The 17,529-nt window shown below is 35.4% G+C and overlaps 1 protein-coding gene across 9 annotated transcripts in view; it reads left to right on the top strand.

Annotated features, from left to right (window-relative positions):
* The window catches only part of HERC4 (HECT and RLD domain containing E3 ubiquitin protein ligase 4), a 137,198-nt gene that overhangs the window by 68,927 nt on the left and 50,742 nt on the right, over positions 1 to 17,529 (top strand). For 6 of the 9 annotated variants that reach the window (XM_077778580.1, XM_077778581.1, XM_077778579.1 and 3 more), the window contains 7 exons: positions 4,950 to 5,026; positions 5,294 to 5,418; positions 6,987 to 7,046; positions 7,180 to 7,291; positions 7,773 to 7,962; positions 10,130 to 10,302; positions 16,047 to 16,229. In XM_077778580.1, coding sequence (XP_077634706.1) covers positions 4,950 to 5,026; positions 5,294 to 5,418; positions 6,987 to 7,046; positions 7,180 to 7,291; positions 7,773 to 7,962; positions 10,130 to 10,302; positions 16,047 to 16,229 — 920 coding nt within the window. Of the gene's footprint in view, positions 1 to 4,949; positions 5,027 to 5,293; positions 5,419 to 6,986; positions 7,047 to 7,179; positions 7,292 to 7,772; positions 7,963 to 10,129; positions 10,303 to 10,793; positions 10,899 to 16,046; positions 16,230 to 17,529 lie in introns of all 9 variants that reach the window. The other 3 variants (XM_077778583.1, XM_077778584.1, XR_013338668.1) reach the window with 2 other exon arrangements.

Below are 17,529 nucleotides of genomic sequence, written 5' to 3' on the forward strand. Positions count from 1 at the left end.
AAAAATACTGCAGACTGGGTGGCTTAAACAACAGAAATTTATTTTCTCAGTTCTGGAAGCTAGAAGTCCATGATCAAGGTGTCATGTCAGGAGTTGGGGTTTCTTTTGAGGCCTTTCTCCTTGGCTAGCAAAGGCTGCCTTTTTGCTGTGTCCTTAATGGCTTTTTCTCTGTGGGTATGCATCACTGATGTCTCTTCCTTTTCTTATAAGGATTTCAGGTATATTGGATTAGGGCTCTAACCTAACAGCCTTATTTTACCTTGATCATTTCTTCAAAGACCCTGTATCTGAATACAGCTATAGTCTGAGTTACTGGGGGTTAGGACTTCAACTTATGAATTTGGGGGGAAATAATTGAACCCATAACAGGAAGGCAAAAATCAAAGAAATTTTGAGAGATTTGAACACTTTATTAAGATATAATTATTGATGCTAGAAACAATTTGGTTACTTATTTTATCAAAGTGACAAAGATTTCAAAATAAATGTGGGGGGTAGTGAAATTGGAAAAAATGTTTAGCTGTTTGAAAACTGAGGAACCTTTGTTCCCTCCCCCTTAAATGATGAAAAATAATAAAAGCAACATAAAGCATTGAAAATTATTCTAATAAGACAGAATTTTTGCTGTCTAGCAGATTCATAAGAAGTAAAGAATAATATTTTATATTCTAGGCGAAGGAAGACATTTATCAATAAACCATGGGAACACACCCTTCAGAATTGAGTGAAGTTTGCTAAGACATTACACATATTATAGCTTTATTCAGAGTAAGCAAGGCAGATGGAATTCATTTGCCACATTGTCTTCCATTATGCTCTTTCGTATTCTGGAACAAACTGACTTGCTTCAGGATAGGTGTTATTGCTTCAGGTGGTTTTGTTTCAGAGGGTCCATGATATTCAGATGACTTTTATATTAATACTAAGGTGTTATCTTTGTTAAGATGCAGTTCATTATTACTCATTTTTAAATGAATCAGTATTTTAAAAATTTCTTAATATTAAACTCTACTCCACTAAAAATTTCTGCTTTTAACCTCTTAAATACTGAGAAGTTGTTTGGGGTCCTAAGTGTCCTAAAAGTAGAAAGGAGTTCAGAGACCGTCAAAAACGACTCCTTTTTCTTGTAAATCAAAAGCACGTGCATAGTTGTATCTTTGTCAGTACTGCTCCTTAATAGAAGTACAATTTACAGAACTGTAAATAGCTCAGTGACACCTTTCAGGTGGAGATATTCCTGAAGGGTGCTCAAATCAGGACTTAGTGGGGGCGGGGGGGGTGGGCAGGGAGAACAAGGGGTCCTATTTCAAAGTCTTCACAATTTTCTCTGACAGTGTAAAAAGTCTTTTGTAAACAGTAAGGAGAATGTAAACTAGCCCTCCTAAATATGACAATATTTGCTATATAAAACTGTAACAAATCAGATTATTGGAATATACAGACATTCAGATCATTATTACTTAATGGAAAATCCCGGGGTGGGGTGCAGAAATCCCCATATAGATATTGTATATAGGTTTTATTTCAAGTTCAAACTCTGCTTGTTTGGTAATGGTTCATGAAGAGACATATTGAGGACTTTGAGAACACTTTTGGGATGGAGAAGAGTGCAGAATTACTTAGAGTTGTGGTATAGGTAGAAGAGGCAGTGCCCTTTTCGTAATGTTAAAACAAGGCATCACTAATCTGTGAAGGGGGAAATTACTCAACACCTGAAAATTGGGGAGAAAAAGTCAGTTTAAAGAATATCCACTAAAATAAGTTATAAAGGGATTCAAGAATTGAATGTTAAAAAGTTCTTAAGAAAATAATTCTCTGATTTGAACATGGGAAAGCTTTGGGGCTCCTGACTGCCTCAGTTGGAAGAACATGTGACTGTTGATGTTAGTGTTGTTAGTATGATCCCCAGGCTGGGTATAGAGATTAGTTAAAAAAACAAAACACATGAACATGGGGAAGGCTTTCTCAGGATTATGGCAGTGAAAGTCTTCATAAAGGATGAGATAAATACATTTGATTAAATGGGAAAAAATCTATGAGTCAACATTAAATAATTAAGAAAAATGGCTGTAGCAGATACAGAGCCTGTGCATGTTCTCTCTCTCTCAAAAATAAACATTAACCCCAAAAAAGATGCTTAATAGATAAAGGACATTAATAGAAATTCCCAAAGAGAAAATTCATATTACTGAAATCTGTGCAAAAATTATTACTCTCTTTAGTATCAAAGAAATGCATATATAAATGCAAGAGAAGAGTAATTAAATGGAAAAGATCAAGAGTTATTATTTTCCTATTACAGTGTAACAAACTAAGTATCGATAGGAGAAAGCTAATGGACCAGCTACAAGATGAGGAAGTAATGTTACCATATCATTATTTTTCAACCCACAGTGAATTCATAGTGTTAGTACTGAACGTCAAAAAAGTAATCCAGCCATACATTATGTGCTTCCTATTGGATGGACAACCCCCATCATCACCTTTTAGTAGTTTTGTTTGTTGAAACAATCAAACTTTAATTAAAGCCTCTCTAGATTTAACTACTGATTTACAGGAAGTACAGAAGACCAAGAAATATGTGAAGAGAAACTTTGGGGATACAATCAGCAAAATTCAGTCTGTAAGAAGCTGCATAACCCTAATAACTAGGTTTTATAAATTTTTTGGAGTAGTAATTAATTACAAGGAAATTAAGAAAAATAATTTTTGGTATTTTCCTCATATCCCTCAGAAACCCATTCATGTACTATACTTCTTCCTCTTGATTATTTATAGAGAGCAAAATCACATTTTCGGGATCAATGAGTAACATCTTGCTAAATCTTTTGAGAAAGTGAAGGGTTTCGTGTTGATTTATGAAATGACATATAGAAAAGATGTTATGTTGAATCACTGGTCTATTTCATATTAGATTTACCCTTTTAATCTGTTTTTAAAAGTTATTTTGGGGGTGCCTGAGTGGCTCAGTTGGTTAAGTGTCTGACTTCAGATTAGGTCATGAACTCATGGTTCATGAATTTGAGCCCCGTGTCAGACTCTGTGCTGACAGCTCTCTGTCTGTCCCTCTCTCTCCGAAAAATAAACATTAAAAAATTTGGAAAAAAAAAGTTATTTTGGCCTTAGAGCATTCTTGGTACAGTGGAAAATTTAGTCATATTAATGTTCAGAACTCTAAAGTTCTTATTAGTATGTTCTAAGCTAGATAAATATTACTTTATATTACATATTCATGTTAACAAATATCTAGTGAGTTCTTTTGCAAATAAAATATGCTTGGTAGTAGGGAATAATCAAGGAAATTAAGATGTGGTTCCTTCCTTAAGAATTTTTAATTTGTAGGGGCGCCTGGGTGGCTTAGTCGGTTAAGCGTCCAACTTTCGCTTGGGTCATGATCTCGCGGTTCGTGGGTTCGGGCCCCGCGTCGGGCTCTGTGCTGAGTGCCAGCTCAGANTTTAAATTTGTAGCAGCCATGGTCAAAATAATACAAGATGAAGAACTAGTCAACTAAGGAGTAGTGGGAGTCAGGAGTAGGATGACAGAAATATTTTATATTTGGAAATAATTAGCCTTAAGTTAACAAGATTGAGCTTTGATGTTTTGATATGTAATACCCTAAGTACTGTCCCAGCAATACTTTTTTTTTTTCCAGTAGTACTTTTGATAATAGATACTCTTTCCATTTTGAGAAACAAAAGAGAAGAAAGGAAGGAGCTTTGAAAAAAAATTTTTTTAGGCCTATTTATTTTTGAGAGAGAGAGAGGGTGCAAGTGAACTGGGCAGGGGCAGAGACATAAGGGGACAAAGGATCTGAAGCAGGCTCCACCCTGACAACAGAGAGACCAATGTGGGCCTCAAACTCAGGAACTGTGAGATCACCACCTGACCTGAAGGCAGACGTTTAACCGACTAAGCTACCCAGGCGCTCCTGAATTTTTTTTTTTTTTTTAATATGTTCCACACCCAATGTGGGGCTTAAACTCACAACCCTGAAATTAAGAGTCATGTGCTCTACTGACTGAGCCAGCCAGGTAACCCTCTCCCTCGGTAATCTCTTTTTGAAAAAGAACTTTATTATCTTTACTTCTACTAAATTTGCTTAATCAATTTTTAAATTTGTTTGACTGGATTTGGGTTTTATTGATAAACAGTTGCCAGTGAAGAGCTGTGTCATCTTATTTTTATACAGATGTATTGAGAGAAAATAACTTTGTATTATCAATCGTTTACTCAAGAAGCTCTTTATAAAAAAATATAATTTATTGTCAAGTTAGCTAACACACACATGTGTGTATACAGTGTACTCTTGGCTTTGGGAGTAGATTCTGGTGATTCATCACTTACATGCAACACCCAGTGCTCATCCCAACAAGTGCCCTCCTTAATGGCCATCACCCATTTTCCCTGTCCCCACAACCCCCATAACCCTCAGTTCTCTGTATTTAAAAGTGTCTTATGGTCTGCCTCTCTCTCTGTAACAAAGTTGTTTTTTTTCCCCATTCCCTTCCCCTATGGTCTTCTGTTAAGTTTCTTAAATTCCACATATGAAGAAGCTTTAACATTTACTTGTTTGTTGCCATTCTTTAAAAAATGGATATTCTTAATTTCTTCTGAGCTCTCTTTTATACCTTACATTCAGTTTTTACATTATTTTCAGTTTAAAGTATATTGGGATAAAAAAGATCTAGAGTAGATAACACCACTTTTGTGCAAGCCAGTAGAAAGATCTACTAACTTCTGAGATGTCGCTTATCCTTATGGAATCATTCAGTGGTCCATCTCATTTCCATAGTGATTACTAAGAATATTTCAAGTCATTTTATATCATTGAATGCTGAATGGTAGGTCTAATTAAATTAGATGATTACGAGAAAATCAAATGGCATATTTGATGCTCAGAAAAATGTCATGTAAATCTTGAATTTCTTTACATTTTATTTTTATTACAGATTCTGAAGAATATTTCTGTGTGAAAAGAATTTTCTCAGGTGGAGATCAAAGCTTTTCACATTACTCTAATCCTCAGGTAACAGTAGTCATATAAATAATTGTGAAGCTCAAATAATTCTGAATAATTTTTAAAGCTCATATTAATGTTCTTTGTATGTTACAAAGCCTTAAATTTTTTTTGCTGTCAAATATACAGAACTTTTCTGATCCAGTTGTTAAGTTTTGTTTCAGGTGCTTAGGAGAGATACACTCTGTTAAAAATACAAACACATAGTAGAAATGTGTCTTAAGTTATATATAATATATGTTCCCTTCGACTAATCTAATTATTTTTTAAATTTAGAACTGTGGGCCACCAGATGACTTTAGATGCCCTGATCCTTCAAAGCAAATCTGGACTGTGAATGAAGCTCTAATTCAAAAATGGCTGAGCTATCCCTCTGGAAGATTTCCTGTGGAGATAGCCAAGTAAGAAAAACATTTTACCTACACAAAACACACAAACACGACCACTTACCTCCATGGTAGTGTATCCTGTATTTAGAAGTTTTTATTTAAATATATCCCAACTGGTCTATGTACATAAGTTTAAATGTCTAGAATTTCTATAATAATGGCTATTTTAAGAGATCTCATTTATGTATAAGTTGCAATTCTTTCATGTATGTAATATTAAATGATAACTTAAATAGTAAGCTTACCCACTTTAGGATTGGGTTTAAAACAATGTTACTTTTAGTTTCCTAGTGGTCACTGTCTTTTAACTTTTATAATCCCAAAAAGATTTGAGTGTTACTTCTATCTTCAATATTTTGCTTATAGATGAATTTGTTTAGTACTTAGAGTTTGTTTTTGTTGCAGGTGGTGTTGGGTTTTGGGATAAGGGACTATATCTGATAATGTTTTTTAAATTCTGGATTGTTTTCCCAAATTAAAATTTTTCTTATAAGCCCAAAGAGTAGACTTCAGAAAAATAGCATCCCAGATTAGACATCACCATGTGTAATTAAAATGAAATGTGTATGTTTATGTAAAAAAAAAAAATGGGTTTTTTTTGTTGTGTTTTTTTATTTTATTTTTTTTTATTTTTTTTATTTTTTATTTTTTTTTTTTTTACAAATAGTTTATTGTCAAATTAGTNGCTAAAAAAAATGTTTTTTAAAGAACATCAGTTTTTTGTCTATGGTCATAACCACCCAGACTGTGCCTGATGTTATTTGATTTCAGATGCTAAGTAGGGTTGGGCCTGATTAGTACCTGGATAGAAGACCTCCAGGAAATACCTGGTGTAGGCCTAAAACAAACAAACAAACAACCAAACAAAAAACAAAAAAAACTAGACCATCAGATTTGTTGATGAATCAGAGGATGAGATTAGGGTAACACAGTAAACATTTATTAAGTATTAATTAATCTTTAGTAATTTATAAAATTCTAATTTCTTCTAATTGAGTATTGGTTAGAGGAGTATTCTGTGGCATTAAATATTTTTATTAATAAAAAAGCGGGGTTCAGGGGCACCTGGGTGGCTCAGTCGGTTAAGCATCTGTTTTCAGCTCAGGTCATGATTTCATGGCTTGGGAGTTCAAGCCTTCTTGCGCTCTGAGCTCTCAGCACAGACAGCATGGACAGCTCAGAGCCTGGAACCTGCTTCTGATTCTGTGTCTCCCTCTCTCTCCCTGCTCCTCTCACTCACACTCTGTCTCTCTCAAAAATAAATGAACACTGAAAAAAGAGAAAATAAGCCTGGGTGGGGGTGCCTGGGTGGCTCAGTCAGTTAAGCATCCTACTCTTGATCTTGGCTCAGGTCATGATCTCAGTAGCACATTGACCTCTGTGCTGACAGCCTTGCAGAGCCTGCTTGGGATTCTCTCTCTCCCTCTTCTTTGTCCCTCCCTTGCTCATGCTTACTGTCTTTCTAAAATAAATAAAAGTAAATAAAATAAATAAAAATAAATAAATGTTTTTAAAAAAAGAAAATGCAAACGTGTAGATTTCTCATTTTGTGATTTGGGGATTTTTAACTTTCTTTCTAGTGAAATAGATGGAACATTTTCTTCCTCTGGTTGTCTAAATGGAAGTTTTCTGGCTGTTAGGTAAGTGGTAATTCTTTGGTATGTGGAATTTTTCAAATTTATTATATTAAGTATTATATTAAAGAAGTAACATAATTTTAAAGTTTTATTACTTTTCTTCTTTCTCTCTCTTCTTTATCTTTTTGTTTTATAGCAATGATGATCACTATAGAACAGGCACCAAATTTTCAGGAGTTGATATGAATGCTGCTAGGCTTTTATTTCACAAACTTATACAGCCTGATCATCCTCAGATATCTCAGCAGGTTTGTTCTTAAAGTATTTTATATTTGTGTTATGTAGCCTGTTGAACTTTATAATCTATGTTTCTTTGTATATCTATAGCTATATTAACTTTACAGTTTCAAATGTCTCATTATGAAGTACTTTCTATGATTTTATTATATAAACTAACATAAGAATTAATAGGGTTTTATTTAAAGCATTTACCATTTAGCTATCAAATATTTGTAAAGTTTTCCAGATGTTTGAGTAGACCTTTAATTACTTAACATTACAATGTTGGTTAAGTCTTTAGACTTGCACACAAGATTTTTTTAAATCTCCTAGCAATCCTTTTAGGCGTTAATTTTCATTGTGCTTCAAAGTACAATCCGTGATTCATTGTAACATGCATTTTTTTCACCATTTCATGTTTGCTGTATTATAAGATTTTTCTTTTCTTCTTCTTTTTGGAAAGTACATTCATTTTAAATAAAGTAGGTTTTACTTTCTGTCAAAATATAGGTGGCAGCTAGTTTGGAAAAGAATCTTATCCCTAAATTGACTAGCTCCTTACCTGATGTTGAAGCATTGAGGTTTTATCTTACTCTACCAGAATGTCCCCTGATGAGTGATTCCAACAATTTTACAACAATAGCAATTCCCTTTGGTACAGCTCTTGTGAACCTAGAAAAGGCACCACTGAAAGTACTTGGTAAGAATTTTAGTGTTTTTTTCTTTTGTAACTTTTTTACTTTAAATGAAAATGCTCATAAGTTTTTAAGTTTTTTGCTGTCTGAAATTTTGTTGCCTTGTATATTTGACACTCGTACTGAAAAATAAATACATTTTTCCTTTTATTGCTTTTTTTAGTTCTCTGATACTAGTTTTTAGAGGCAAAGTTAAATATTAAAATTTTAATCAAATGCAGCAGCAAAAACAGTATCAGGAAGATAAAAACTGTTTTCCTTCTTTACCTCCCTTGTTCCCTCGGTCTTACTATTAAAGAGGTAAAGGAGGAGGAACAATTAAAGCTGAACAAACATGGGTTAGTTAACCTCTTTGAACTCCATTAACTCTTTTCCTAACATTTCTCTTAACTTGCTAATCTCCTCATGTTTGATTTTATTTCTCTGCATGTAGATGAAATTCTGCCACTCATCTGATCTTATTCTTCTGTTTCTAGACTCTAGTTTTTGGCCTGAAGTTTTCTCACCTTAATTTTTCAAATTGTATAGATTTCATCTCTGTTCCTGGCCATTAAAGTTTGCTTGCTGTATTTAACCTAATACTCTCCTTATTGATAGTATTTGTCAGTTTGTGAAGCTGAGGTATATAGAAGTAATAAAATCGGTATGAGAAGTTTTAGGCTGAGAATGAGCAGAGAAAGTAGCAAGCAAGGAGTAGAATCCTGAATTCTGAGAGAATTCATGAATAAGAGGTGAAGCAGGGACTCACAAGAGTATTGCTTCCATGTTGTCAAAAGTTTTTATCATTCTTTGTGTCTGCTTTACAGGGTTATGGTATTTGTAGTTAATAACTACAAATAGTGAATTTGGGGAAGGACAGACATGTTTGTTTGTTTGTTTTACATTTGTTTATTTTTGAGAGACAGAGTGAGACAGAGCATGGGCAGGGGAGGGGCAGAGAGAGAAGGAGACACAGAATCCAAAGCAGGCTCCAGTCTCTGAGCAAGCATTCAGCACAGAGCCTGACGCAGGGCTCGAACCCATGAACCGTGAGATCATGACCTGAGCCGAAGTCAGACACTTAACTGACTGAGCCACCCAGGTGCCCCAGGACAGACATGTTATACTTTACATTGTTCTCAGTATCTGATTTTCAGGAGTACCTTGCATTTTAAAGGTGGTGCTTCACAGTATTTCAACTTTGTTAAGTTAAAAGATAAAACTTGGAAAGATCCCAAATTATTGGCATTTTAATGTGTTTAAAAATCACAATTCTGGGGGCGCCTGGGTGGCTCAGTAGGTTAAGCGTCCGACTTCGGCTCAGGTCATGATCTCATGGTTCATGGGTTCAAGCTCCACCTTAGGCTCTGTGCTGACAGCTCAGAGCCTGGAGCCTGTTTCAGATTCTGTGTCTCCCTCTCTCTCTGACCCTCCCCCACTCATGCTCTGTCTCAAAAATAAAGTATAAAAAATTTTTAAAGAAATAATCAAAATTCTGGGGCACCTGGGTGGCTCATTCGGTTGAGCATCCAACTTCAGCTCAGGTCATGATCTCATGGTTCATGGGTTCAAGCTCCACCTTAGGCTCTGTGCTGACAGCTCAGAGCCTGGAGCCTGTTTCAGATTCTGTGTCTCCTCCTGTCTCTCCCCTCCCATGATCATGCTCTGTCTCTCAATGATAAATAAATGTTCAAAAAATAATTTAAAAATTAAATAAAATAAAAATCAAAATTCTAACAAAGCACTTTTTAAAAAAGTGTGGTGGTTTTTTTTTTTAAAGTTTATTTATTTATTTATTTTTTAGTAATCTCTATACCCAGTGTAGGGCTAGACTCCTGAAAGAGTCTCATACTTTTCTGACAGTCAGCCAGCAACCCCCTGCCCCACCCAAAGCGCTATTTAATAACTGATTTTAATATTAGGTATTGTAATGAGTTTTTAATACAATTTAGGAAGCTGGGAAATAAATTCAGTAGGCCATTCTTTATTTTTGCTTCTGAGAGCTTTTTAGAACAGTATTCTTTAAGAATAGGATGGTATCTCTAAACCCTAGAATGTTACATAAAATACTGTTATATGTATCTTCCTGGGATTTTTCTAAGAGCCACTGCTTTTAGAAGAAAAGTCTCATGATTTCTTTGAAAACTGTGATTTTTAAAAATTCATTTTATTTGTGTGTTCACCCTTTAACAGAAAACTGGTGGTCAGTGCTTGAGCCTCCACTGTTCCTCAAGATTGTAGAACTTTTTAAGGAAGTTGTGGTACATCTTTTGAAACTCTACAAGATCGGCATTCCGCCTTCTGAAAGAAGAATTTTCAACAGTTTTCTTCATACTGCATTAAAGGTTTTAGAAATACTGCATAGGGTATGTCCAGTAGTCCCTCTATTTTCCTCTTTTTCATTGCTACTGGCAGATTCATATTTATTTTAACATTAATATTACAGATTTAGGTTAGCCTAAGAGATGTATATTACAGAAATTTAGAAAAGTTACCTAAATTTTTCTTGAATACATACTTTGGAGCTTTGGTCTTACTTGACTTTGTTAGGCATTTGTAGATAGCTTGACTGTAGTTGGGCAGAACAATAGCATACTAATGAATTAGAATCCACCTTACATTTTCTTGTGAAGAGCATAATTTGTTAGTTTAAATATAATTTTTGTTATTTATAGTGGTTATCATATGAGAGAGACTAAATCCTAGTTATGAACATTTAAACTCGAGTTTTTGCTATTGGATATTAATGGCTTCATCAAAGTAGAACATTCCATTTGAAATAAATAGGCTAACTTGAAATTGGAACCATGTATAATTCATTAATTTGCTTATTGTTCTTTCCTGCCCTTCTTCCCAGTGTAAGAAATAGTACCCTTTACACTTGTAGCAGTTCAAAGTTTTACGAAGAAGTAGAGGCTCAGCTGTTTCATTAAAGATGGATTTGAGACATCCCTGACAGCTGGTAGGTATATCTCTGTTATGCCATTTGGTATTCTTGAGGAGCTATTTTGGGAGACATGACCTAAGGGAGAAGCATATTTCTTATCTCTAGAATGACTGAAAAACCCATATGAACCTTTAATATTTAGTTTCCTCTCCTTCTTCTGTAGTGTTTTCAGACCCTTCTTGCCTAGCACTGAGGTAAATGTTAAGAGACAAAAGAGATAGTCCTGTTCTAAGAAAGAACTTGTGTGGACCGTTTGCTTTTCTTTTTTATTCTTTTAGTTCTGAGTATTTCGTCAGCTAAACTTCTTGAACTTCATTTTTTTTCTTTTGTATTTAGTATGTTCATTCAAGATTCCTAGTAAAATAGTCATTTCTTTTATTATAATTGAAGAGATTATTGTCATTTCTTTCCATGGGAAAGTCATTCTTGTATTTGCCTTTCCCAGAAGACTTTCTTCTAGCAGGACAGAGTTAATTGGATTATGCAGTAAACTGCTATTAAAGAAGATCCTTTGTCTTCATAGGATAAATCTCTACTTTTCTGTATGCCTTATGTCTAGGATTCAAGAGATTAGTTATGTTTTTCCTTTTCCTATTCAGTGAACGATCCTTTGTTCATTAGCTGGACCCTATTCCCAAATAATTATTCATCTTTCCCTTCTTTATCTGGTTATCTTTATTACCTCTTAAAAAAAATAATTTTTTTCCTTAGCTGTGTCTTTTACAAGTTATAGGGAGGGTGGAAGAAGGAGAGGAAATAGAAATTTATGTTCTTTGTAAATAAAGACAGAACTTAAGTAACTTAAGCTCTTTTTAAAAAAAATTTTTTTTAATTGTTTATTTATTTTTGAGAGACAAAGAGCACAAGCAGAGGAGGAGCAGAGAGAGTGGGAAACACAGAATCTGAAGCAGGCTCCAGGCTCTGAGCGGTCAGCACAGAGCCTAAAGCGGGGCTTGTACCCACCAACCCCGAGATCATGACCTGAGCCCAAGTTGGACACTTAACCGACTGAACCACCCTGGCGGCCCCTCAAGTAACTTAAGTTCTATTTGTAGCTCAGAAGCCTCAACTTGTACTGAGGAAGAACATTATGGGGCTCCATCTCTAGAGGTCTTTTTGAATTAAAAATTTTTTAATGTTTGATTTTGAGAGAAAGAGAAAGGAGAGGTATGAGAGAGAGAGGGGGAGACATCAAATCCAAAGCAGGCTCTAGACTCAGCACAGAGTTGGCACGGGGCTCAAACTACGAACTGTGAGATCATGACCTGAACCAAAGTTGAATGCCTGCCTAACTAACTGAGCCACCAAGGTGCCCCTCCAGAGTCCTTTTTGATGGAGCAATGCTAGATAGTAGGTTCCTACATTCTTGCCAGCTAAAAGGGAAGGGAAAATAATTTTAACAGTGGCCAGAATTAGTGCCTCCTTGTACATTAATTCATGTAAGCACTTTACATACATTCTTCATTTAATCTTTTAAACTTTGTATAGTTTATGTTTTGCCCCTTAATCTAAATGTCAAGGATCATAAACCAGTAAGTAGCAAAGTTGAAATATAAATCCAGTCTACTTCCAAACTCCCTGCTGTTTCCCTTTCTCTTCTCTTCTCTTCTCTTCTCTTCTCTTCTCTTCTCTTCTCTTCTCTTCTTCCCTCCCTCCCTCTTTCTGTTTTTTTTTTGTCTATCTGTATTTCCCTGCTGTTTCTAATGTACTACTCTATCAGCAGGTATAGTAGTATATTTGAAAGGGGGTTTGCTTTTATTTTATGCCCCGAGATCTAGAGGTTCATACTTCTGTAATTGCAGATAGCATTGTATTGGTAAGAGACCATTTTTGCTGCTTCCTGTATGATTTTGAACAAGTCTTTCTCTTTATCTTACATGCAAATGGAGAATGGTCTATAAAATAAGGATTAAAATACTGGCCTGATAGTTTCCCAGGATGAACATATTGTTTAAATTATACAATATATAATGAATTTTGCATTCATAAGGCACTGATTTTGTTGTTACCACTACCAAATTTTGGATGGGAAACAGCTACTTTTGATTTGATTTATTGGGTTATATGGAAACTGGGTTGTTTGAAGTTGTTTACATACTCAAGCCAGGGTGGTGATGGTATTACTGTCTTAAGCATCTCTTAGTGAGCGTCCTTAGGGCAGTCACTTATCTTTCTTCTACTCCTTACTTTGGAGAAAACTTTCCTTGGTCCTAATGTGCCATAAATAGATACTTGTGGATATTAACTGTCGGGGATGATTAATTTTCATCTTTAGTGAAACCCAAGTTACTTACCAGAAATTTGTTTTTTCAAAGACACCTTCTGTGTGACAACTAAATTTCCCTGCTTTCTGTTCAATGGTTGAGAATTAGAAGTTTCCTCAAACAGTTGCCTTCTTGACATACAGTGGATCAGGATTAGAAAGAGAACTGGACTGTGTGTTTACTAATCATTTCAGGCTATATGGATGACTTGTTCCTCCCTTATGTCATGTCCCTTGGAAAGCTTTTAAATTAAAAATCATTCCCAGTGTTCCAAATGGTATTATAAGAAAGATAGCTTTGGTACCTGCTGTCAGGAATGCATATATTACCAGATAAATGACACAGTACATTGTAGAGATACTGATTTGCCTAAAGAGGAGACTGACTTGGTCTCTCTAGCCTAGTTGCTACGTATCATGCCAGTCTTCTAAATCCATGATATTTATAAGGAATCCTTAAATAAACCAAAGATATAAGGCACATGTATATACTTAATATATACCACCTCTGAACTGAGGCTTATAAACCAGAATACTAAACTGTAATGAAAATGTGAAATAAAAATGATCAAACATATCTAGGTTTTATTTTGTATATTTTAGGCAATAATACTGAATGTATTGGTTTTAAACTTGTATCATGATTTCTTTTGTATTCGTTTCACAAATATTTACTGAGTGCCTACTATGTGCTTATCATTGCCTACTATGTGTCTATCATTGTATTAGACATTAGGGATACAGTGATACTCAAGAGATGTGATTTCTGCCCTTGTTTAGATTATAAATGTAGAGCAGTTTATATACATACAAATAAACATTTGATACAGCATGATAAGTGCTAGATTAAGGAAAATTAAGGGTGCTATGAGAACACATAAGAGAGCTTGTACTACTGAAGAATTAAGGAAGGTTTACTGGAGAAAATGTCAATCTTATCTATCATACAAATGTATTTATATATATTACACATATATTTTTTAATGTTTATGTATTTATTTTGAGAGAGAAAGAATGCAAGCAAGGAAGGGACACAGAGAGAAGCCCAAGCAGGCTCCATGCTGTTAGCGTGGGGCGCAGTCTCCCGAACGGTGAGCTCATGACTTGAGCAGAAATCAAGAGTCGGACACTTAATTGACTGAGCCACCTAGGCACTCCTGTATCTTTATATATATTTTTTAAACTGTTGATTTTATATGTAAATCATTTATATTTATGCAGGTCTTTTGGATTAGTCTTCTTGTTTAGTGTTTAATTTCCCTGTTTTTAAAAATAGTATTAACTGATTTTCTGATAAGTTGTTAAATCATTGTGACTGAATTAGCTATCTGCCATAATTTCTTCCCAAGTATATTTTTGACTGAAATTTGTTTCTAAACCAAACCTGGTTTTTGAATTGTTAATTTTCATTCTAACGTAGTACTTCTTTTCATAAACATGTATCACAGGATATACAAACTGCAAACATTGGTTGCTATTGGTGAAGAAAACTAGTTTGACTTCTAAAATACTTGATTTGAGTCCTATGTTGGGCTCTGTGCTGACAGGTTGAAGCCTGGAGCCTGTTTCAGATTCTGTGTCTCCTCTCTCTGCCCCTCCCCAGCTTGCACTCTGTCTCTTTCTCTCTCTCTCTCTCAAAAATAAACATTAAAAACCTTTTTATTTTAAATAAAATCTAAAATATTTAAAAATAACAAAATAAAATATTTAAAGAAAAACTTCAGAGGTCAGCGAGATGTGAATCATTTTGTATGGAACTCGCTAAATTTTGGAGTCTAGCGTAATTAAAAAGTTGGTTTGTAGGGGTGCCTGGGTGAGTTGGTTAAGCATCTGACTTTGGCTCAGGACAAGATTTCATGGTTCGTGAGTTCTAGCCCTGCATCCAGCTCTCTGCTGTCAGCGTGGAGGTAGTTTCAGATCCTCCCTTCCCCCTTTCTGCATGCGCCCTGTTGCTAGCGCATGCTTTCTCTCTCAAAAATAAATAAACATTTTTTTAAAAAAGGTTGGGGTGTATATTTGTAAACATAAATATTGGAGAAGGAAAAGCCAAAGAGATTTTTTATAATTATTGTGTATGTTTTTTAGTAGAAAAAGTTTAGACAAGACTCTAGGGCAAGGGTTTGCAGATAATACCTGTAAAAGGCCAGGTAGTTTCTATTGAGCCATGTGGGTTCTAGTGCTCAAAACAAAACAAAAAGCCCACAACTTTCAACTTTGCTGCAGACAGTATGTAAACAGATGGGCATAGCTGTTTTCCAATGAAACTTTATTTTATTTTTTTTAGTTTATTTTTGAGACAGAGCACAAGTGGGGGAGGGGTAGAGAGAGAGAGAGAGAGGGAGACCCAGAATCTGAAACAGGCTCCGGACTCTGGGCTGTCCGCACAGAGCCTGACGTAGGGCTCAAGCCCATGAACCGTGAGATCATGACCTGAGCCAGAGTCGGAGGCTTAACCAACTGAGCCACCCAGGCACCCCTAAAACTTTATTTAGAAAACAGTCTGTAGGCAGGATTTTGCTGATAGGTTGTAGTTTATTGACCCTTGCTCTAGGATGAAGGTTTTGATCTCAGTATATAAACTAAGTATCTTAGTTTTGTTTGAAAGCTAGGAATAGCAGTTTTAACTCTAGTCAGTTTCTCCCAAATGTATATCCTGACCACAGATATAAAGTAATCAAACAGTGGAAAAAAGAGCTTTAAGTGTTTTTTTGTCAGTGAATAGAGGGATTAAAAGTGTCAACTTTGAAAATGAAAGCAGCATTATTAATATCTGCTTCTTAAACTAGGTTATTTATTCCCTGAAGAGTGGGCCCCAGGATTAAGCATTGGTTGTATGTGATTGGTTTTATTTATTTATTTTTTTTTTAATTTTTTTTTTTTAATGTTTTATTTATTTCTAGGAGAGAGACAGCATGAGTAGGGGAGGGTCAGAGAGAGAGGGAGCCACAGACTCCGAAACAGGCTCCAGGCTCCGAGCTGGCAGTCAGCACAGAGCCCGACGCGGGGCTCGAACCCACGAACCGCGAGATCATGACCCAAGCGAAAGTCGGAAGCTTAACCAACTAAGCCACCCAGGCGCCCCTGTGATTGGTTTTATTAAAAAAAATTTTTTTAAGTATTTATTTTTAAGTAATATCTGCACCCAAATTGGGCCTCAAATTTAAGACCCTGAGATCAAGAGTTGCATGCTCTTCTGACTGAGCCAGCCAGGTGCCCTTTGATGGCAATTTTAAACATTCATAAAGAGGAAAAAAAAATGTGTATTTATATATATTCTAAATACATTTGTATTCTAACTACGTGTTGTATACACTTATGGAAATATATATGTATAAACATATATCAAGGAACAAAATTAGGTGGTCATATAGTGAGTTAAGATTTCTGTTAGTTTGTGTTTGAACTCTACGTCTTAGTATATTATAATGGTAATAATGATATCTATTTCATAGGGAAGTTTTAAGGATTAAATGAAATAATGTACATGTCATCTACTTAGTAAGTGGTCCATAATGATAGCTATTATTATTTTATTAGTGTAACATAATGTCTGAGTGGATTTTAAGGTAAAGTCTGTATATCAGTGAAAAATGTAAAGTACCATTAGAAGCATGAACTATATGCACACACACACACGTATATATATTACTCATTTTGCCCATTCATCCACCTCATGGTTATAGAGTACCTGTTTGGACACAAGCACCTGTCTGATAGATTTATGCATCTACTAGGTGATTCCATTTATTCCTTTTTTTTTTTTTTAATGTTTTATTTATTTCTGAGAGAGAGAGAGAGAGAGAGCATGAGCAGGGGAGGGTCAGAGAGAGAGGGAGATACAGAATCTGAAGCAGGCTCCTGTCTCTGAGCTAGCTGTTAGCACAGAGCCCTACGTGGGGCTTGAACCCATGAACCGTGAGATCATGACCTGAGCCGAAGTCGGACACTCAACCAGCTGAGCCACCCAGGCACCCCTCCATTTGTTCCTTTTTGATTGCAGATTAGTTGGTTTGGTAATTTTTAAAAATTAAAAATAATTATTTTTGTTATCTTTTATAAGAAATTTAGTTTATTTACTTTGTATGTTAGATCAAATTTGTTTCTTTCAGGGTGCCTGGATGGTTCAGTCAGTTAAGTGCCCGACTTAACTGGTCATGATCTCACGGCTTGTGAGTTCGAGGCCCACGTCAGGCTCTGGGCCAACAGCTCAGAGCCTGGAGCCTACTTTGGATTCTGTGTCTCCTTCTCTCTCTGACCCTCTCCCATTCTGTCTCGCTCTCAAAATTAAAAATTAAAAAAAAAGTAGGGGCACCTGGGTGGCTCTTGGTTGAGCATCCAACTTTGGCTCAGGTCATGATCTCACGGTTCATGGGTTCGCGCCCC

The sequence above is a fragment of the Crocuta crocuta genome, unplaced genomic scaffold (assembly GCF_008692635.1).
Source record: "Crocuta crocuta isolate KB4526 unplaced genomic scaffold, BGI_CrCroc_1.0 scaffold167, whole genome shotgun sequence".
NCBI classification, from domain to species: Eukaryota; Metazoa; Chordata; class Mammalia; order Carnivora; family Hyaenidae; genus Crocuta; species Crocuta crocuta.